The sequence below is a fragment of the Haliaeetus albicilla genome, chromosome 22, assembly GCF_947461875.1.
Source record: "Haliaeetus albicilla chromosome 22, bHalAlb1.1, whole genome shotgun sequence".
Taxonomy (NCBI): domain Eukaryota; kingdom Metazoa; phylum Chordata; class Aves; order Accipitriformes; family Accipitridae; genus Haliaeetus; species Haliaeetus albicilla.
The window spans coordinates 19,767,075-19,789,278 of NC_091504.1; the positions used below are offsets into that span (position 1 = coordinate 19,767,075).

Sequence of the window (22,204 nt, forward strand, 5' to 3'; positions counted from 1 at the left end):
TCAGGCCTATCTCAAAGCTAGCAATGATTAAATTTAATAAGAAAACACCAGAAATGTATGAAAGTGTCATGGTTTTTCACCTAGTGATGCTGAAAGAAAATGCTGGAAGAGAAACCAACTTCATGCAAAAATTTATCAGTGAAAGTTTCTGAGGAGGGATGAAGAACTGACCACTTGGAGAAGGGTTTGAATACTGAAGATGTTGGCTGATCCATTTTGCTTTGAACCAGCCAGGATGCCAAAGTGCCAATTTATTGCTCAGTATACTGAGTTGAAAGTTTGTGTTATTCACTTATTATGCATGGGCTATTTCAAGAAGCCCTGAAGCTGCAAAGTGAAGCTGGCACCCTATGAAGGTGTCTAATCCAGCTGGACCTCTGATGAGCAACGCTGCTGAAAATGCATTGCTTTTTTGTAACCAGATGTCTCTAATTTAATTTCAGGTTGGGTGTTTCTGCACTCTTTCTACCTTTGCAAATACCTTGTGGACTTCCATAGCCAGCAAGATCAGATGTCCACTTCTGCAGTTCCAAACTCCAGAGTAACATTTGACTATAATATGAAAAAGAAATGCTCTCTCATTACGCTAACGAGATGCCCACCTGCGCTAAGTCCCAGCACCATGCATATTCTTCCCGTCTGACTCTCAACACCCAGGACATCTAGCCCCAGTTGCATGGAGCCCAACTGGCCTCCTTTCCTCCCCACAAGATCCAAATCCTGCTCCCGAAGACTTCCCAACAGGGCTTCCCCGCATCCTGGAGGAACAGGAGCTGCTTAGCCTGCGGAGCGCGGTGTCACTGAACTTGAGGGATGCAAAAGGGGTGCGACCCCCCCACTGCGACCTGGAGGATGGCCAGTGCCAGCAGCATCTGTGAAGAAGTACCTCCCGTGTCCTCTCCTTCCTTGACAAGCAGAGATACTCACGCTGACAAACAGCTGGCCTCTAATCAATCCCATCCGTTGGGGTATCCAGGGGCTCTAGCTGAAGTCTCCAGGAAAGGAGAAATCCCTCCCTCGAAGGCAAGCGGAACCTTGAGCCTATGCTGTAGGACTGGTCCCATACCTTTTCCACAGGCTGGCCCGTTCTGGTGACGATGTTCTGTAGGCATATAGAAGTCATCCTGGATTGTCAGATTCTTACCTAGTCCCTTTACGTAACTGAGTTCTCTTAGGACAGTATTGAAGAACAGGTATTTATTAATTTGGATACCAGCCCTAGAGGCACAGTTACAGAAATTACATTTGCGGGCTTTTTTTTTTTTTTTTTAAATAAAATCCAAGTATTTTTATTGCTGGCTAATTAGGCATAGCTCATCTTTGTTACAGGAAGCCCCGCACAGCCCTCTTCAAGTAACGCATCACACAGACAGCTTACAGTGCATCTCAGAGGATACGACATTTGGGGTTATTCTGGACCAACAGCAAGAACCTATATAGAAGTTTTGGTGTTTGTTTTTTTTTTTAAAAAGACCCATCAACCATCCTTGTCATTTTTTACATCCCAATTTCGACATCTGGTGGCTGCATTCATTAGGAAGTAAAGCAGAGGCAGAAGGAGAGAGAGTGTTACAGACTCCTGGCCATTTGAATCTCCTAAGTTGTAATGTTACAGAATTATTTACTCTTCTTTTTTGCAGAAGAGTTCTAAAGAGGGACAAGCCAATGAAAATATCAAGATCAACCTAAAAGTGTATACCAGTTGACAGCCCACTTGCATTTTCTTGCTTTAGCTGATATGTTCAGGTATCTCTCACTGCATAATAGAAACTGCCGCTGCACTATGGTATTCAGGACAGCATCAGAGTCTCCTCTTCTAATATCCTGTCATATGCATTGCATTATTAAGATTTTAAGTAATCTACACTTAAAGAAACTGATCTGCCAATTACTGCTTCCTGCAGATGGCTCTCATTCCAATTCAATTTTATTCATATAAAAGTAATTACTGATACCTTTTTGGGCATCATCATATTAATAAATGTGTGGAGCAGGAGACAAGTTTTATTAAGGATCCAGTTTTATTATTTCAAAAATATTGCTTGTTATTCTAACTCTGGCTAGGAAGCCTTGATGGCTCCCTGGAGCTAATTGATTAATAATCATTGCCAACTGCATTTTAAATTTTAATTTTGGCTTTGCCCGACTAGACTAAATGATTCCCTAGAGCTATGAAACTACTCGCCACTATTTTGATTATTTGGGCATTGGATGAATGGTTTGAATGTGTTTGAAGAAGTGAGCAGCAGTGTTAATTCTCCTAGATCTAAATTTTATGACACAGAGAAAACATAAACCCTTCCTTTTGCATTTTTGCCATGAAGACGATGGGTGAGTACAAAATGCCTTTTCTCAAATCCAGAAGATGGGTTAAGGATGGGATGCCTGGGCTCAGAGCCAGGCACTAGGCAAGGAGTTTGGAGAGCCGGGGGAAAAGCTGGCTTCAGAGGCTGGGAGGAAAAAGCTATGCCTCACGCTCCTTCAACGAAGCCTCACCGCAAATGAAATTTTACTAAAATAAAGTAAATAATCCCTGCAATCTGCTTTTAGTTTAAAAATATCAAGAGGTAGTTTGTTGTAATAGTTATATGTGAAGCGGGTAATTTTAATTATTCTGGTTTTATTTGGCCTGAATAGTGCACAAGTTTTCCTCAAGACAAATGGAAAAGGTCAAAGTGATTGTGTGAAGTGTTGAGCGCTCACAACTTCAGTGAGAAATGAAGGTGTCTAGTTACTGTCAGGATACGGTCCTGAAGCAGACTGGCCTGTTATTAATGACTTCTGCTTCTGAATCCCCCTAATATATCTCACAAGGTTTCTAAAAGTCATTTCAGATGAAATAATATCTTAAAACTGCTTAATTATTCAATTAGATGCAATCTCTTTTGTATAATACTATGGACAGATGAAAGCTGGATCTCAGTGAGAAATATCTAATGGCTACATTTAATAAACTGTTAAGAAAATTCATTTATACTAAATTTTATTTTACTGGAAATGAGAGTCATTAAGAAAGGATGCATTAAATTTTCTTAACAAGGTTTGGAAATAAAGACCTTATTTTACAGGAAAGAGAATCAAGCAAAGAAACCTTAACTATTTTTGCCCCAATATTTATGCAGTTAACACACATAATCGAGTTTTCCCCATCTGAGGAAGCACTTTACAGCACGATGGTTAATTACCACTAATACAATTTATAGCTGTGACAACATATATGGGAAAATTTATGAGGAATCTTAAAAACCTTACTGAAAAAATTATAAACAAATAAAAGCAAACTAAACTTTGAAAAAAAACAATTCACCAAGAATGCATGGGAAGTCTCCTCAGGCACGTGAGAACGAGCCGTCTTAAAAGCCACCAATCTCATCTGATACAAGATCATACGCAGGAGAAAAATCTTATGTAAGTGACTGAGAATAATAAAAGTGCTGGCTGGCTAACTCGGGAATTTTTGTTCCTAGTTTTATCAGCAGCAATAAGATGGAACAAAGCTGCTCTGGTCATTTGCAGCAATACCACAAAGGACCACAACCGCAAGGAGACCCCAACCATGGAAGACAGAAATCTCTCTCAAAGTAGCTAAAAGGGTTTGGAATACTAAGCCATACATTGCATTCCCACCCAGAGATTAGTAGAGTTGCTAGCGGCCTTTAGTAATGTCTTGAGACACCACTACAGAAAAAAAAATCCATGTAAACTCCTCTTTCAAAATAAGGAATTGAGAAAAATCCTCCAGGTCTGTTGGGACGAGACATTGGTATAGGGCCAAAGAAAACAGAGCTCGTGTTCAGATGAGAAGAAAGCTATGTCTAGTCTCCCTTATGTCACTTGCTTTAAAGGAGACCTTTGGATAGTACAAGGACTTGGGTGAGTGACAAACTTCATCACTGTTTAATTTATCCATCTGAAAAACACAGTAATATAACAATTTCTCAAAAGCTGTCATAACAAGAGTGAATAAATTAGCGTCAAAATATTTTTCATTTACTTTGTCAAAATACAGTCATGATATGCTATCAGGAAAGGTATTATGGGAAAGCAAATTACCATTACTATGACGGGGAGAAGATAGAGAAAATATTTTTTAAAAAACAAAAATAAAAATCCCTTTAAAGATGGGGCTGGTTAGTCGATAACATATTTTTCAGCCGATCCTGTAAATGATAGATGTCAGATGAAAGGATTTATGAGTTCATGTTAATGATGCTATTAAATACAGTATTTCCCTATGAGAAAGTTTGAACCAAATGCCCAAGTAAATATTTTGACAGCTTTGTTTCACACTGAAAAAAAGGGTAGAAGTGCAAAGAGACAGAAAATTTCAAAGTAAATCACTCTGCAGCTTTTACTGAAATATGCTTTGAGATATGTACTTGTGACCTTCCATAAAATTAATTCAAAGATTTAGAAAGATGAATTATTTGATTTGGAGCCATAAAGCAGGATTAGAATTTGCTAATCTACTTCTCCCTTTTTGTTAAATTTAGTGACCATTTATGGTTATGGAAATTACAAGAAGAAATCTCTTTCCTTTGCCATAAACTAAATAGGACAATGAGCAAATTTAGAAAGATAGAACAGCTACTGACTCTGACTGAGAAAAATTCAGCATGGACATGAGCTTCCCTTGCTTTCGCCTCTTAAGCCACACCTTAGCGCTAAGCAAAGGGTTAAGAAAGCTACTCCAAAACCATTCCCTGTAGAAAGAAGTTTATTAATAACTAAACCATAAGAGGTTTGGTTCAGGGAAAGTTGTGCTAGTCCAGCTGCTTTTCCAAAGCTCAGTTGAATGAGTTGCATCATAAGCATTTACTAATTTGGCTGGGAAATCATGCAATCATTGATGTTTCTAAAACTTCCTACTTCTGAATGAGTTGAAAATACCACAGAAATATCTGCAACGTCTGAGAACTTCCACATCTAACTAAGCTTAAAAGTCTTGGAACCTGACATTTCAGTATCTTCAAAACAATCACCTGTTTTGTCTCTAGAAACCAGAGTCCAGCAAGCTAGAAATGGCAAAATACACTTGTAAGTACCTAGGATCTTCATGACTTGATACACCACTATGGAGAGGACTTGCTAGAAATGACTGACATTATAAAAAAAAAGTAATTCTGTCCATCTGGACCATTTCCAGGATAGTATTACAGATACCCAGAATATAGTCCTACGGTTCATTTTCTTCCCAGAAATTCGTGGTAAAAATAGCTAAGATTGGCTCTGAGCTACTTAAAGTTGTTTTTTGTTCTTACTTTTGGTTGCTGTTTTTAGAATTATGTAGTAAATAATACTATTATTTGTCAGCATTAACTTTAATTGACAAGTTTCTCTTCAGTAACAGCTAACGAAGCCTCGGTGCCGGCTCTGGCATTGGAAGCGGTGTAACTTATAAACGACCTCTGTGCAGTGCCTGAGCTCATTTGCAGAGAGCTGTGACTTCTTAATTCAGGCTCATCTGGGTGTTGACCTGGTTATTCAGCTTCCAGCGTCGAGTCAGTAGTTCTGCACAGCACTGTGCTGTGCAGGCACCTTCTGCTGCTCAGCACCGGCGCAGACACCTCTTTAACCATCTGCATTGCAAAGCTGGACTTGCATGGAAGAGCTGCAGACCAAAATTGTTGCCTTCCTTTTTTTGGTGAGTCTTCGTCAGGCAAAGCCTGGATCACTCAGTCTGGATAGCTGTAATATTTATAGCTGGAAAAAGAGATGAGATCTACATAAGGAGCAGTAATCTGCATGAACTCACTAAATTAAGAGTAAGATGTTAATGTGCTTCTTGCAAAGCAGTGAAATTGTTGTATTAGAACCATAAAAAGCAGCTAACCCACCAAGAAGTTAATAACGGTTTAAAAGCAATTCCTGCACAATATGACATCCTGTGGATGTCACGTGGGGGTTAGAAAAACACAGGCATGGCTCCAACACAGTTCCGCATATCACTTGCCATCAAGACACAGAAAAGTGAATCCAGAAGTCAATGAGTGTATCATAGGGACTGAAAATCATCAAGTTGGGCTGCCGTCAGACATCTTGATTAAACAGGCAAAAGCTGTATGCTGCTATTACCGAGACTGTAACGTGACATCCACAGAATCCTAAATGCATAGTTGGACTAATCAGATGATAACGAGGACACTAACATCTGGAAATATATATCATAAAGCCAACTCTGAAACAGTAGAGTATCTGACTTGCTGCAGCCAGGCTGAAGTAGAATGAGAAGCACTGTCCCTTTTACAGTCAGTGAAAAATTTATTATGGCTATAGTTGTCACGTTCATGCCAACGCTGTCATTAACACAAAACTGAATAGTTTGGGGGGGAGAAAAAAAAGTAAAGGTTTTTAGTGTGCAGCAAATTAAACGTGAAATCGCAATGCGCTATGGCTCAAAGATGAATCCAGTGTTGTTGCCCATAAACCAAGCCGGAGTGACAGGGAGCAGGAAGGAATCACAGACTCTCAGTCCCTTCTGCGTGAAGCTGGAAGGTGGCTCCAGTAAAACAGCGTGCTTGCTTCCAGGTCTCGCCTTTCCAGAATGATCACAGACACAGGAGTTCAAAGAAGAGCAATAGAACACATCAGTGTCTGGAAGGACTAGCAACAGATGAAGGATTACAGATGTACTGCTTCACCAAAGGGGCAGTGAGATTGAGAAAACCAGTAACAGCCACGTGAAGGATGTAAACAGCAGGACGGGGAGAAGTTATTTACAAAATGTGGGGCAATGCAACGATCTAGAAAATCTTGCTGAATAACAGGTCCAATGTAGCAGAACAATTTTTCTGCTTCATATACCCTAACAGCAAGCTTTGCCTTCTGCAGAAGATAATATGCTTGAGTATCTTTACGGAATAGCCCTAAGCAGCACCAAATCTGTAGAGTGAATAGGACCTCTCCACCTACCCCCACAAGAATAACTGCTGGCATACCGGCACCCTAAAAATAGGAAGGTGTGGGCGTTGCAACTGAGAGCTTTGTAGAGTTTCTGAGTAATGCCGGGGCTGCTAGGGAACTGCAAACAAACTGAGGTGGCTTCATCAGATGCCATGGGGTACTTAAGTTACACAAGGGAGTGTAGGATAATGATAAGGTAACTCTCTCTTAATAAGACGACACAATTTTCTCTGCCACAAACAGAGACAGTGGCTTCCTTTAAAATGAGGAAGATCTGTCCAACTATTAACATCAATTAGAAAACATTCAGTTTAACAGACATGCTGATTTAGGTCAAGGAGAAGAATCCCACTTAGAGGCAGGTCAGGCCGTGGTAGAAGTTAAAAGCCAAGCAACACAGAAAGTTGGAGAAGTACTAAAATTCACTGATCTCTAGAATATTAGGAAACGTGCAAGCCTTTGAAATCAGATGGTAGCAAGTGCCTGCCCGAGTTCATATAAAACAGCGACAGAACAACACCAAATGCAAATTTATCCTGTGTGTGACTCTCTGGATTCATGAGGCTTCTTATGGAACTAATTAATTACATCCATAGTTAATGCTTGCCCCAGAACCTTTAAAAAATAGCCCTATGATTATTAAAGCAAAACTAGCCTCCATTGCTATTCCCCTAATCTTCAAGGAAAAGCTGCTCTTTCAAGACACCTTAAAGCCCCACTTGTTGAAGGGAATTCAGCAACATTTCTGTGTCTAATTACAATGGTTTCTCTTAAGTTCACATACTGTTTTTGCTACTGGCTAATTGAGATTTATCACTTGAGCAGCTCTCCAATATTTTATGAAATTCAAGATAACTGATGACCTTTTATATATGCTGCACCTCCCTATCAGGAAGGAAACTCATTCTCCATCCCGGAGGGTGGGGGAAGGAGAAATGACACTAAGTGCTAATGTTAGTTGCTATCAAACCGAAAGAGTCTGTCTCTGGAGGAAGAAAAAAAAAAAATCCATGTATGTTTAGATTTCTAGTGCTTCAGTTACTCTTAATATCTGAAAGCTTAAGCCATCGATGGTGAAACATCAACACCAGTGCCCAAGTTTGAAATTAATAAAGATTAAGGCCAGCAGCAATGAGAATGACTTAAATAAGTTCAGAATCAAACATCGAAAGTCATCACTGACCGCGGCTAAACAAATACTTAACCTGTGAAAGGCAAAACAGCTTCAAAACGTTATGGATCAACAAAGTAAACTAAATCTGACACAAGCCCACTCAATGTACTTTAAATTTAGAAGCTGTTTTTCAACATTAATGAGTGTGGTTGTATTTGCGCAGAAGCTCTCCCAATAGAGTCACTTGGCCCCAAATGTGGTAGGATGAATGGTTTTGTGATTTCCTGAAGGGCCACCGTCATCTCAGCTGTTTGGCCACAAACCTCAAACGTTGCTGCCCTCTTTACAGCCCAGCAAAAGCATCTCCTAGTTCCTTCAAAAATCAGAAACTTCTTAGATGCTAACACAAAGTGAACACTATGCTACCTATTAATGCTCTTCTCCAGTTGGCCTCTGCTCCGGTAGGAGTGAAAACTTGATATACTTTATACATGTTATTTTTATTTATATCATATATATATCTATATAATATAGATAATATAATATATTACATATATTTAAAAATATCAAAGTATCAAAATAAATGCTTACAGCAACACAGCTCAGATTTCTGTATTCTTTGAAAGGAAGAACAATGTTTCAGCTTTAAAATCTCCCATGCTTGGCAGCGTTTGTAGTAAAGTCTGACCGAGGACTGGGATCTGTTTCCATCCTGCAAACACAGCAGATAAACAACCGCCCTGGGTTGTACACTGCTTTCAGCAGTACTGCCACTGCGCTCAGCAAAAACCACCTTGCGTTCTGCAGAGTCAGACTATTTCCCCACTGGATGGGCAATTCTGACTGTCTCTCACTTTTGTATTTCTGTAATGTCCCCTTGCTTTGCATTATTCTTATAAGCATCTTTTTTTCTTTAAAAAAGTCTCTGGCATTCTCTGAATCTCACCTAAATTTAAATTAGGGTTGAGGACAGTAAGATCTATAAAGAAAACTGAAAAGACAATGCCTTGGGAAACATTCTGGTGACATATATTACTACTATAACATAAATCATTACAGAAAGAAAACAAATGTACTCCAGCAGCTTATTTTTTAAATTTTAACATGTGATAAATAATGTTGCAGGGCTTAGGTAATTCACAGCAATATCCAGATAACGATATTACCTATTACTTCTACTTCAGATGATATCAGTCTTGTAATTCCACATACTTTTAGTGACATCTTTTCAGATCTCTGTCTATTCCTTTGATGGGTGATGAAGAAAACCATATGTGCAGATCCATATAGCAATGAACTTTCTAAGCCAAACACAAGAACAGAAGCGTTTCTAGGAGAGAGTGGCTTGCCAAGACAAACAAGTTCTGCCAACATTTTAACACCACAGAAGGTCAGTTAGGTTATAATTAAGTCTAATTACCATTCTCATGAATTGCAACATCTTTTCACATGAAGGCGCTTAGTGCTCAGAAAAGGATGAATTTTTATTTTATCTTTTCCAAGCAGCACAGTAATGAGACATTGTAATCTTGGCTTTAAACCTGAATCATCACTTACCATCATAAAGAAAAAAGGCATGTCATCATTAAAAGGAAGAGATTTTTGCAGTTTATTGAACCACTAATACTTCCTCACTCCTGCTTTTCCCTATTCCTCTGCAGTAATTTTACAGGTTTTTTTCTCTTCTGTTCAGTACCACTCCTTTTTTTTTCATTATTCCACATTTTCTTTTTTCCTTCTCACAGCTTCATAACCTTTCTGCTTCCTTTTTCGCTTTAGCTCCCTATTTTTAATCCTCTGTATAACTTCAGATCTTCCTCTCTGCTCCCCCAGCAAGCTGGAGAATCTGATGGTAGCAGACTTTCTTCTGTTTCCGCAGGCATGCTGTGATTGCTGCGTTAGACAGAATTGCATTGGGAAACGGCCTGAGCTTATCCCATCGAGGGAAAAGGTGAGATAAAAATTGGTGAAGCAAAGAGATTTTTTTCTCGCCCTTTCTTTTTCCCAACAGGCCAGTAGAAAGCGAGAGAGGAAAAAACCAGGAGCCGTTTGGCTGCTTCTCCTCTATCAGGAGTGCAAAACCTGGTGCATACTTGTCCTGGTCTCATTCAAATGAGAAAGCTGCTGAAAAGCCTGGGCTATCAAGGTCACCCAGCTCACAGGGGAAACCCTTCAGCACCCTCAGGTCTAGCTGGGGGCTGCAGTTTGCTAGTTGGCATCAGCTGCTGTTGCCCGTGGCCATCCCATACCCATGGGGAAAAAGCACCTCTCAAGTGCTAGGGTGGTCCTCCAGTAAAATGATCATTTGACCTCTCTGGAGGCTGGCAAAGCATCAAGGGCTATTTGGTTTTAGACTCAAATAACGAACCTGGAAAATGGGAAGAACTGGTCAGCTTGTAGCACGGAGGTTGACAAAGACCCCCACGCGTCGGCAGCGCTATCAAAGGCAGCCACGTGCCTCCGTCCACCGTTGCTCTTCGTGCGAAGCATCACTCCGACTCTAGCTCTCTTGCTGCGATGCCGCTCTTAAAGCCGTCAGGAAGGGCAGTATGCAATTAGCCTGGTCCTGCCCCCCGCACCCTGCATGCCTTACTCCCTCTCATCCGTGCTCTCTTCACTAACTCATCTCGACTAAAAGAAGGAGGCATGTCTTTGTGAAAGTCACCTTGTGCCTCAGCGAAGAGAGGAGCGCTGCCTGTGGGCTGCCTGCTACTTCCATTTTATTTTTTAAACGGAACATATAAGGCTATCGCAGAAGCAGGGCTTTCTAAGCACAGGAACCCCCACAAAACAGTAACTGTTGTTCACTATGTTTTATTTCCTCCAAGTAAAATTTTGTTATTTCTCCCTGACCTTACTGCTTGAAACAGAAATTTATTCTCCTGGTGAAGAATTCCACATACCAGAAAAGATGATTCTGCACTCTGAGGCAACTACTACCTCTTAAAATAGGAATGACTTACAAAATTAGTTTAATTTTCCCTTGCACATCAAAAGTCTAGATATGTAACAAAAAATCTTTCACTGAATGCTTTCTAACATTTTTCTTTAAAAGTTATCAAACAAAATTTCACTAAAATAAATCCAGTATTTTCCTGTCATAGGCTAAAGCCTCACAGAGTTGTGCTCTCACACTGCGAATAGTCTCTTAATAAATAAAAATGACAGTTTTAGTTATCATATGGTACTTCAAGTTCCACCTGTCCTACAGGAGATTCACATGCCAGCAGGGAATTAAGATGCCACTTCACTTAGCAACCCTTATGTCATGCAAAGCTTTTTATTGTAGGTGGGTCAAAGCATAAACCCACAGCAGCCTTTTGTTTACTTCCAATTATATTAATCTCTCGCATCGCTAAGATTAACTTATCCTCCCACATATTATTCACACCTGTAGCCCTACAAAAACATGTAGACTGAAATCCTTAACCCACTAAAGTTGCTGGGGATTTTGCAGTGGACTTCCAGAGCTTGGATTTTAGTTTCCTTTCCCCAGCTAATATATTATTTCTTTGATTACTTTAAATCCAGTTGTTTCTTTTTCCGATCTTGCTGGGTTAAAAACACGTCTGAGGTGTAAAAGGATTAAGCTGTTTTTCTGTAATATACAATGGTGCAAGATGGTTCCAGCACATTTGAGGCTAGAACGGTGTCTACGGTTATGTTTGCTTGGCAGTTCAGCATCTTAGAACTATCCCTGTTAAGTCCACAACATTCAAATTGTCTGTTGCTGAAATAAACCCTCACAACCTGCTGCTGTATATACAGCCCTTGGACTCTGTGTGAGACCAAATGACACTGCAGGTTTACTATTTCAAGGTAAAGGTTAAGTGAAACTCTAGAGTCAAATTGGTTCAAATATTAGTTCAAATGTAGTTTCACATTCTCTCACCTAAGAAGGCAAAAATCCATACAGATAACAGTGGAATATCAAGCAAAAACCCATAGCTTGTTCCTTTGCTTTCCAAACCGTTATCCAGAGATCCACCACTTAGTAGAACACACACCAGAGTATAGTCTGAGCAGATGTTCAAAGCTAACTGTCAATCCGTTTGCAGTTCAAAACAGTGGTGAACTACTCCAGCTGTTTTCCAGATCAAAAATATTATTGTCATTTTGCTATCGCTGCGTGCTGAGGGTTATGTAACAAAAATGCACATGTCCCTCTGCCTGGAATGCAATTAATTTCCTCCCTCCCCACTGAGAGTGGTAAGTAACAATTCAGACAGTCTGGATGCTTCAGTTTTGAGCATGGCCAGAGATGCAACCCTGGAACTGTTCCACGTGGTAACCCAGTATTTGTAACACGCCTCTTCTGGAGGTCTTACAGACAGGGTATATTTTTCAGTTTGGAAAAAAAATAAACACTATCGTCCTGTTTATACATGACCTCTTACTGTCTGTAGGGTCCTATGAACGCTTTCCTGTAGTTCTTTAGTTTAACCATAGCCTTTGCTTTATGTTGGAATTTTAAGTATTATACGTAAGCGCACTAACTAGATGAAGTAATCGCTTCTGATCTGAAATCAGCCACCATACTTGCCATATACTTTGGTACGCAAAAATAAGGCATTGTACACTATTAACTTTAATATAGTGGCATAAACCCATCTCAAGTTACAAATATCCAAACGCTATGCAGGTGGTTAAGTTCAGACTCCATAATGCTTAACCATTTCATGCAATTTGCTCATATGAAAAGAAAAACTGGAACTCTTTCAATTAGAACAGCGTACTCAAGAAACAAAACTAACTTCCGCAATGCAATCTTTTCTGCCATGTGCCTTTCATCTTTGTAAGTGCAGCTAACCCAGTGGTATTTATATATCAACCATAAGATCTTCAGGACATGAGCTGTCTTTCTATAAAATGTTTGCACCATACTTAACATCTCTCACTTGTTCCTGTGATATAAATACAATGGGGTGATCAGCCGTACCCGAGGGTGTCAACTGAGATGAAACATTAACTTAACACTTAACTGCAGCAATTTCCTTTAATGTGTTATTACTTGGTTCAGCTTGTTCTGGATTTCTGGCACGGTTTACAGCTTACTTTGTAGGGAGCACCTGCAGTGGTTTTACTATTCTTACCTGGTTAAATAGGCCAGAGCCAGCTCAGATCCCGACTGCTTTTTGGGTTCCACCTTTTTAGTAGAGATTCCAGCTTCCCTCATCAGCTGTTTTTCCTTCTTCTTGCGCTCTTTTTTTAATTTTCTTTCCAGTTTCCTCCTTTCCTCTGCGGTAAGTTCTTCCTCTTCTTTTGTCACCTGAAATAATCAACATTTAAATAAAGTGTTTATATTTCTATAGGAAAGTGAACAAAATATGCATAAATGCAATTGAAGGGTACAGGTAATATTTAAAACCAGAAGCTTCAAGCTTCATAATTTTACTGTTCACTATACTTCCATCACCTCTCTACTCTGCTCAATTCACAGAACTGTAAATACTGCACTTGCAGAAATCTGTAGAACTGCCCTCTGTAGATGATTATACTGCTCTCAGCAGTACAGTAATGTGAGCACCTTCGAGCTATGTATTAAACATCATATCTCAAATTTGTTGTGCTGTTTATTCTCCCATACTCAAACCTGAGGGGGGAATGTGAACAGCAGAGGCTGTTTCATAGTGTAGGGAGGGTATGGATTGTTTTTAGCATACACACATTTAAGTAGAAGTAGGGTTTCCTTAAGATTCTTAGCTTCTGGGGCTGTTTGTTGTGTAAACTCACACCTCCCCGGACAGAGAAAACCTCTGTCTGCCACACAGGGGCTTCATCTCCATTATGCCAAAGGAGATGTGACAACTACCATTTTCATCCAAGACCTCTTGGAGATCCTTTAGCAATCTTGGGTAAATATATGCACGATCTTCAATAAACATATACACATATATCCCACAGAAGTTAAAGTTGCTTTAGGTCTGCAGACAGAACAGTTAACTATTCACGTCTAAACCCATATTACGATAAATATATGCATAAGCACACCCCAAATGAAAGTATTTCACACACAGATGAAGAGCATTAAATAGATACACTGAGGTTATCAGGGAAAATCCAGTGTGAGATCACACAGTGTAGAAATAAAATGTTGTTCCATAGCAAGATGAGATTGACTCCAGGGACTCCTAGACATCTGAGAGAGGTTCATTCATAACTTTCCAGGCAATAGTCTCACCGAATTACTACGTATCAATTAGAAGCATAAAAACTGCAGCTGGTCTAATACTAGATGGCTGTTTATTCAATGCCCTCCCCAAGATTTCCCCGAGAGAGAGAGATTTACTCTTTACAGAACCCTAACTACTCTGATGATCATCATACATAGACCTTCACGAAACTGTAGATGAAGTAGTTTCTGGGTACCCAAACCCCTATGTACCTTGGGAAGCAGAAGGGATTTGGACACTAAGAAGCCACCTCTTCTGTACAACCTCCCAGTAACAACTGAGCAATGAAAAAAGTATGAAATTCTGCAAACAAAACTCTGTATTGGTCTTGCTTTTAGATATTTCCAAGTCCAAGATTGAAGGGGTGGTGCTAATTCTTAGCTTATATGATAGTTACAGATCTCACACAGTCCCAAATAAAACTTAGATACCTTCATCGTGGTTTAAGGAACTGCTGCTTCTCAGCCACCTCCATGGGTCAGGCACTGAGATAAAATGCAGGCTAAAGGTATGCACAAGGACCATTTAAGTATCACCTTCTCTTCCAAGAACAGAAATCCAGTAGCAAAAATACTAGACGTATTAGCTCTTGTGATGAGCTCGGGGGTTTTAGCTCCTGTTTGCTGTGCTGTACTACTTCCCTACTATCATTTGGAGCCAAGTCAAAATTGCAAACATTGACACACTTCTGAATTACGGGCTCAGACTGGAATAGGTCGTCAGGCTCCCATTTTTTTAACTAACCCTATTTAGCACCTTCAGTCAAGACGGTTTAAACATCCTCCTCATGACATTTAATGAGAAGAGATGGGGCTGTGGACAATGCTGTGGAAATAGTGTTTGCAGTAAAGTGAAATGTGATAGAGATGCTGCCCAAGCAGTAATGATTTGTGAATGACTCCATTAATTAATCCACTTCCTCAGCCACAGTTGTACCGAATTTGTTAAGACAACCTGAGCAAGGAACAGACTCCTGCAAGGCCAGGCTATATTTATAAGAAGATGGGGTCTCTGGGTAGGGAAAACCCACCCACCGACAGCAGTGGAAATGGCACGGGTGTTAAGGTGGCCCAGGTGGACTTTGAAGCAGACTTCTGTATGACAAGGACAGAAAAACGGGAGGTTGCATGCATTTGTCGAGTTATTTAAATCCATAATTCTTCTGCTGAAAATAAATGAAGTACGCTTTCTGATGTTTCTGCCAAATCTGCATGCCCTCGGACACTTCAACTATAAGCTGACGAAGGTAGAGTATACAGAGACAAGGCAGTCCGGAGAGGCCACCCATGCCTATGGCAGCTGTATGAGCATCTCACATCCCAAGGCTGGGGAAGATAAAGGAGCCTAACCGCCACCAACATTCCCAGGAACGAGAATTACGTTCACAGAGCGGACTTGGTTCAGGTCCAGCAGCTTTACTATATAGCATCGTACTTGCCAGGTCAGGTCCTCTGCTAGAGCATCGGAAACTCATGGAGGCCAAACTGAGTGCAGAAGAAACGCCGTTCCTCCTCTCTCTGCTCCCTCCTGACCTGTCCAAGGAACCCATAACCGAAACCTGAATGCACAAGATCAACTGCTTTATGGAAAGAGTGGTTAAAACCGCTTTATAAACTCACAAATCCTTAGTGTTACATCAATTTGTGTTAGTGAAGTGCTTTCAAATGAAAATCCAGACATGGTGCTAAATAACATTATTCTTGCTGACATTCGAGCAAAGGATGGTTCAAGAAGACAATACCTGAGCACAATCTTATTTGCCAAAGATACCTGCTGAGGACTAAACATTTGTTCAGTGTCAATTCATGTATCATCTAAGTTTACTCTGACTCATCTTTTCAACTTGCTGTTTTCAAAGACCAAAAAAGGGCAAGAAAGCAGAAATTAGAATAAATGGGAGTGGGACAGTAAAGAGGATTTGCCTTTTTTGTTTAAAATATTTTTTAGCTACTTCTGTGGAAAAGCCAGCATTCATGTGCAAACACATGCAAAAAAGCAACATATGTTGCATTTGTATAGAAGACGTTTTATAACACATGCTGAGAATATAATAATATTTAGGGTGAAGGTAGGTACGTAATTGTTACACAGGAAACAACGTTTTCATTTGAAAAGCCACCCTGGTACTTACTAAAATAACAATCCAGCCACACAAAGCCCAGGAAAACACTGAGGGTGGTCATTTATAAAGTGTTTGTAAAAGATTACTACAGCAGCTGTCCAACAGACGACACACTACAGTTAATCTTCCTTTAAAAATAATGTAATGAATTTGTTTACTTTTCTGTGAGCCATGAAGCTTTCAAATAAAGTGACTGTAGCACATCATTAGAGCCGGTCTGATAAAGAGGCCTCTGCTTCTTCATACTTACAGTAAACGCGTATCTCTGTACTTTCCCTCCACCCCCACATTCCTCGCATTATAAAAAGCTTTTTATCCCCCTCCCCGGCTGCTCCATTAAAAACAAAACAAGTTGCTCCCTCCCTGTAGGTCCCAACGTAAATACCGAGCCCTAACAACGTTTGTTTCCAGCATCGCAGTTGATGCGCCGTCGGCTGTCTGAAACGAGGACTTTGTTCTCCCTGCAGGGCTGGGGCTGTCCCGGGCGTGAAAAAGTCAGGATTTACAGCTGGAGGTACCTTCTGCTAGTCCACAGCATCATTCAAGGAAAATCGGATTCATCAGGCTTCTGTTTGGGACTCCCAGCACACATACTGCGAAAGAGATCGCAACCTCACAGCTCAAACAACTCTTCTAGTTGCAACTCTACTTCTATCCATCCACGTCAACTTGATTAATCTAGTAGTACGCACCACCATCTGTCCTTGACTGGGCTTTAATTTGAAAGCCTCAAGTTTTATGTGCTTCATAAAATACCTACACTTGGTGGTATATTCGCCACTGAAGCTGAGGGTAGTTTTATCACAATGTAAAAAACCCCAACACAACCAAAACCAACCTTCCCCAAAACCTGGGACTCGAAAGAAAACAAAACCAAACCTTCCACTGGAATTTAAAGCCTAGCTGTATTTATTTTAACTCGGATGACCTTTGTTATGATACTTTACTGATGCATCTCTCCTTTCTTTAAATCAACAGCCTTATTTTTTAATTTCTCCTTCCCTGAACCATTAGTGTGACTGTGTTCCTGAAAGATGTGTCCAGAGTTTGTGAGCCATTTGGATTAAGAGTTTTAGTATTATGTCATTATTTAAATTAAAAAAAACCCCAACCAACAGGACTTCATTGTTTTGAGGTCATAAATATTCCACGTTGTCTCCTTCTATATTTATAAAGTGACATCACAATTTGTAGTGCTACAATTTAGTCTTAACTACAACATTGTAAAGTCCCTATTTGAGCATGTGAGACACTTGTTTATTGATGTGATAAATTTAAACCACATGCATACAGAAAAACACAACACTTGCTTATTTGCAAAGCCTGCTGAGAGCTGCCACACCACCTTGGATTGTGGGCTCATTAGATCTCAATCTAAACAAGGTCAGGCTAGGTCAGTACACTTGAATGAATGACATTCAGAGGAGAGCCAGTGTTTTCTCGTGATTAAGGAGGTGGGAGTCTTCTATTTGGAAACTCTCCAGAAGGCCTCAAAAGGTGCTAAAAGGCGTATTGCCACTGGATGCCACATTTGGAGTAAAAGACAGAACCCCAAGTCTTTAACACTTCTGCTCATAAAAACCCATGTCATCTTTGCAAGGGTATGGAGATGTGAGCTCAGACATCTTCCAGCAAATTCCCAAAGTTCACACCACACCATGTCCATCTGCGTGCGAAGCGCTGTGACTGCCCATACAGTGCCTTTCACCAATGCCAGGCTCTAAATTTCTGAATTGGACGTAAACATAGTAATATACTGTAAATAGTCTAAGACATCTGACTCAAAATATCCCGAGGCTTCAGCTGTGGCAGTTTTAGATACCAGTTAAAGTTTTCCACTATTATTTGTAATCTGGAAATACTGCACAAATTGTAACATTTTGTAAGTGATCTTTAGAAATGAGCTTACCCATCATAAAAGGGGAGCCATCTCAAACAGAAGTACAGCATTTAATAGTGTAAAGCAGTCCTGCTAAGCAATTCAGAACAGTAAAAAAGTAACTATAACTGCAAGAGAAACTGGCAGAAAGATGTACCCAAGACAGGATTTCTTGAAGCAGCCACACCTTGATCAGCCACACCACCAAATTTACTATTTCTTAGTACCAGTGAATCCAGCTCCCCCAAAAGCCAGTAGGCTTTTGTCCTTTTCTACCAGCACAGCAACACAAGTCTGTACAAGAGCAAAGCAAGCAACATCAGAAATCCGGAGGAATAAATTGTAACTCAACTAACAGCGACAAATGTATAAAAAGGGCATCAAATTTTTGAACTCCAAAAAGAAAGATGGGGAAATGGATCATACGGCTTATTTCATAGTAGGAGCATTGTATCGCCTTGTTTGTTCATTAAGCTCATGTTATTTCATAACTTTTAACATAGAGAAATGTCAAAAGGTGCTTTGTTCACTGACCAAGGGCTGACGAGGAGTTACCAACTCGTCACATAATGGATTCTGCTTACAAGTAGCCTTTTGCCCCAAAAATGCCCCGTGCACGATATCAGCATGCAAAACGTTCTGTTTCTGTCTTACACAATACATACGAACCCAGATAAATAACTGGCCATCTGCCAGCTCAAAAACAAAAAGCGGAATCTATAAACACAGTTCAAAACCTATAAAGAAGAAAGGCTGGCAAATCCTTAGATGCAAGGTTCATAAAAGAAAGATTGACAAATGATTTATTATTGGAGGCTTGCCAAAGAACTGTGCTACAACTACAGCTATAGAATTTGCATAAAATAGTTCATGGCCATATTGAATTTAAATAACTATTTTCTATCATTTAGCACCTTATGAAAAGTAGTAGTATGACCAGAGAGGGCATATGAAATTTCATTACCATGAAGAAAGCAAATTTTGAATGAAAAGTAACATTTGTAGAAGTATACCTCCTTACATCATGTCTGTAGCACTCACAGAGGAGGATTTTTTTTTAAATTATACATTGCTCAAAGAAAAAATTAAAATTTTTCATAAAAGCTAGGTGGTTTTAGAATCTCAATTCCTCACAACAAAAACACTGGGAGTAACTTACAATAAGTTGATTTGGAAAGGTTTCTGTAGACGCAACCCAGGCAGAAAAGCCTCAGACAAGTTCTGCAAGAAGCCAGATTTAAAAAAGAACAAGCTTTTTATCTTTCTGATCCAGGAAAGGATTCTCCTAGTGCTTGTGTAAATGTTTTTTTTTAAAAAAAAAGCAGCCTTGTGTACACAGCTATAATATCTCATAAGCACAAGAGATCAGGTAGCACCCTAAATTTGCAGCTGTAATTTAGAATAGATGCACCTTTATTAGCTTGAAACTGGGCTTAATTTGCAACTATGTGATCTTTACATATTTCATAGATTTACAGCCAATTCTGAAGAGCACATAAAGTGTTATCATTAAGAACTGCTGAATAAGAAGAAATTGAACAATTTACCAAATTAAATGAAAGCATTTATAGGCACACGGAACAATACGATTTACAGAACCTAGCTCATTGAATTCCACTTTATAGATTGTTTGCTCCTGTAAAATACATACTTTAGCAGATTAAGTTCTAAGGCATAAATTAGTACCGTATTTTATTTCTCGTTTTTATTCACCAGTATCACAGTCCTGAGTACAACAGAAATATTTAAGACAACACCGCGACTGCAGGCTTGGAGAATGCAGTTTTGCTTCATTTGCAACTACAGCACTGCCAGGAATTTTCACATATTTGTCGAAGGATTTTGCTTACTCTCTTACCCTTAATTAAACCATGTTAACCAATCAGCAGAAGATGGAATTAAAAAAAAAAAGGAAACCCCTCGGAAATAATTTGTATCCACATCCCTGTGGCTTACACACAGCCCTTTTAACCCCTCCCCAGAAACGCACAGAGGAATTTTAATAGAAGGAGCACGAGACAGTCGCAGCGCTCGGCATTTTCATCGCCACCAAAGTCGTCCCCTTTAGGGGTGCTGACAATCTCTTCCAAAGCTTAAAAAGGCTTTAGGCTGCAAGAGGAGGTCGAAGCAGAGCATAGGCTGCTCTGAAATCCTTGCTGGAGGATTAAAAAGAAAATAAATAAATAAAATAAAGCAACCCCAAACCACGAGCTCGATCTCCTCCAATGAAAGAGGTACCACAGGGTGTAGGCAGGTTGCCAGGCGAGCTCGGCAGCGTGACCGCACTGCATTGAGTTTCTTTAATGAAAGCCAGGAAAGAACACATTACACAGTGTTTCTTCTGAGAACCAGCTAGCCTCCAGTGATTGAAATCAATAAAAACAGTCGGCAAGGGGCCCAGTGGGGGAAGAGAGAAATCTCCGCTACAGCATTCAGTTTGCTTTCCACTTTCTCCCTCCCCCCCTAAAGTTAAACTCTGAAGATCACCATGACAAGCTACTTCGCTTCCAGCGCTGGGAAGACGCTGGTGGGGATTTAAAGGAAGCGAGCGCTTTCCTTCGCCTCCCCGCTCCGCTCCCCCCCGCCCCCGGCGCGAAGGAAATGAAAGGCTTGTTTGGAATCTGAATCCTGCCTGGAAAAACTTCATCGGACAAGTGCATCGTTCTGCGTTTCAGGAAAGGGATGGATTTTACAGTCAGAGAACGCTAAAAGGTGAGAGGGGAAAGAAAAAGCAGGAATCTGATTCAGCCAGAGCCCACGTACAGGCTAGGATGCCCACCACGGCGGAGGGGACCTCTGGAACCGCGGGAAGGACTGCAAGCAAATGCCTGAAATTGGCACGATCCACATCCTAAAGCAGCCAAAACGTTAGGCAACACGTGACCGACGCGCCGACCCAGGTAAGCAGAACCCGCTTTTAACAATTCCCTGTACCGCGTCCGAAATCAGGGCGAGACCTTTCTGCTTCAGCCTCTGCAGATTGCCCCACGTCCTTCCTCATTAACCTCACGCACGTTAACACTAAGCCCGTCCCGTCGGAAAATCGCGTCGGGCCGCTAATCCTCACTGAACTGTAAAACAAGCACAAAGGCCCTTTGTTTACCATTTTTGCGTTGAATTTGCCAGTTGACAAGGTAGGACGGGGCCGTTGCGTGAGTGCAGCCCCTCCAGGAGCTCACGCTCCTGGTCCAGGAGGACCCGCTCGGAGTAGGGGAACACGGCGGACACCGCACGCTGGAGCCGGCTGTGATCGGAGAGAGTGCCAGTAATGAATTTCTAATATGGTCCATATTTATCTATTTTATTTATATATTTTAATCACCATAGCAGCCACATACAGTACATACTTGCAGAGTTCCGTGCGCTGATCTGTACTACAAATTACAGCAACTTGCATGCACAGAGGCTCGCCCGATTGTTTTGTCGAAAAGAACTTTGCAATTACTTGTTAATAGAGCCAAGGGGGATTTCTGGCACGTTGTTTAGGAATGACCAACATAGGTTTACCCAGCACGTGTATATTCTGCCATTACCCTAATGCATGCAGTTTTTATACAGACACTCCTATAAAAATGGGAGAGACACAGATCGCAGCTGTAGATCACAACATTCTTCTCAAGTTTTTTGGCCAACTTCAGATGATTTATCTAGACTTCAGTGAGACACAAAAGGTGAAATCAAAGCCTGCCTTTTGCAAGGCAAGCAAAAACGATGATAGCTACATCCTTTTTCCAGCAGTGGCAGGAATTCAGTGGAATGGATAATAAATAGGTGCCTGTGGAGCAAGAGCAACCATGCTTGCTCCCCCATGCTGGTCATCGTTAGATGTTGACAGCAACACACACACTCACTGCCAGGGAAGGCTGGAGAGGGACTGGATGCCTCCACTTCCACTCAATGTTTCGGCACCTCGTTATCCCAAAACCTGTAGGGTACGTAGTCTGGATGACTCCGATGGTAGAGAGAAGAGACTTCCCACCATCTCCTCCATTTCAGTACCGGCAGAGAAAACG

General features: G+C 40.7%; 2 protein-coding genes across 12 annotated transcripts in view; one reads left to right on the plus strand and one right to left on the minus strand.

Annotated features, from left to right (window-relative positions):
* The window catches only part of C22H7orf50 (chromosome 22 C7orf50 homolog), a 133,186-nt gene that overhangs the window by 13,128 nt on the left and 97,854 nt on the right, over window positions 1-22,204 (minus strand). For 7 of the 9 annotated variants that reach the window (XM_069810222.1, XM_069810223.1, XM_069810221.1 and 4 more), the window contains one exon: window positions 13,111-13,286. In XM_069810222.1, coding sequence (XP_069666323.1) covers window positions 13,111-13,286 — 176 coding nt within the window. Of the gene's footprint in view, window positions 1-8,608; window positions 8,637-13,110; window positions 13,287-21,294; window positions 21,447-22,204 lie in introns of those variants that run through there. The other 2 variants (XM_069810229.1, XM_069810230.1) reach the window with 2 other exon arrangements.
* The window catches only part of GPR146 (G protein-coupled receptor 146), a 55,670-nt gene continuing 53,866 nt past the window's right edge, over window positions 20,401-22,204 (plus strand). For all 3 annotated transcript variants that reach the window (XM_069810219.1, XM_069810218.1, XM_069810220.1), the window contains exon 1: window positions 20,401-21,091. The gene's annotated coding sequence lies outside the window, so the exon portion shown is untranslated. The remainder of the gene's footprint in view (window positions 21,092-22,204) is intronic.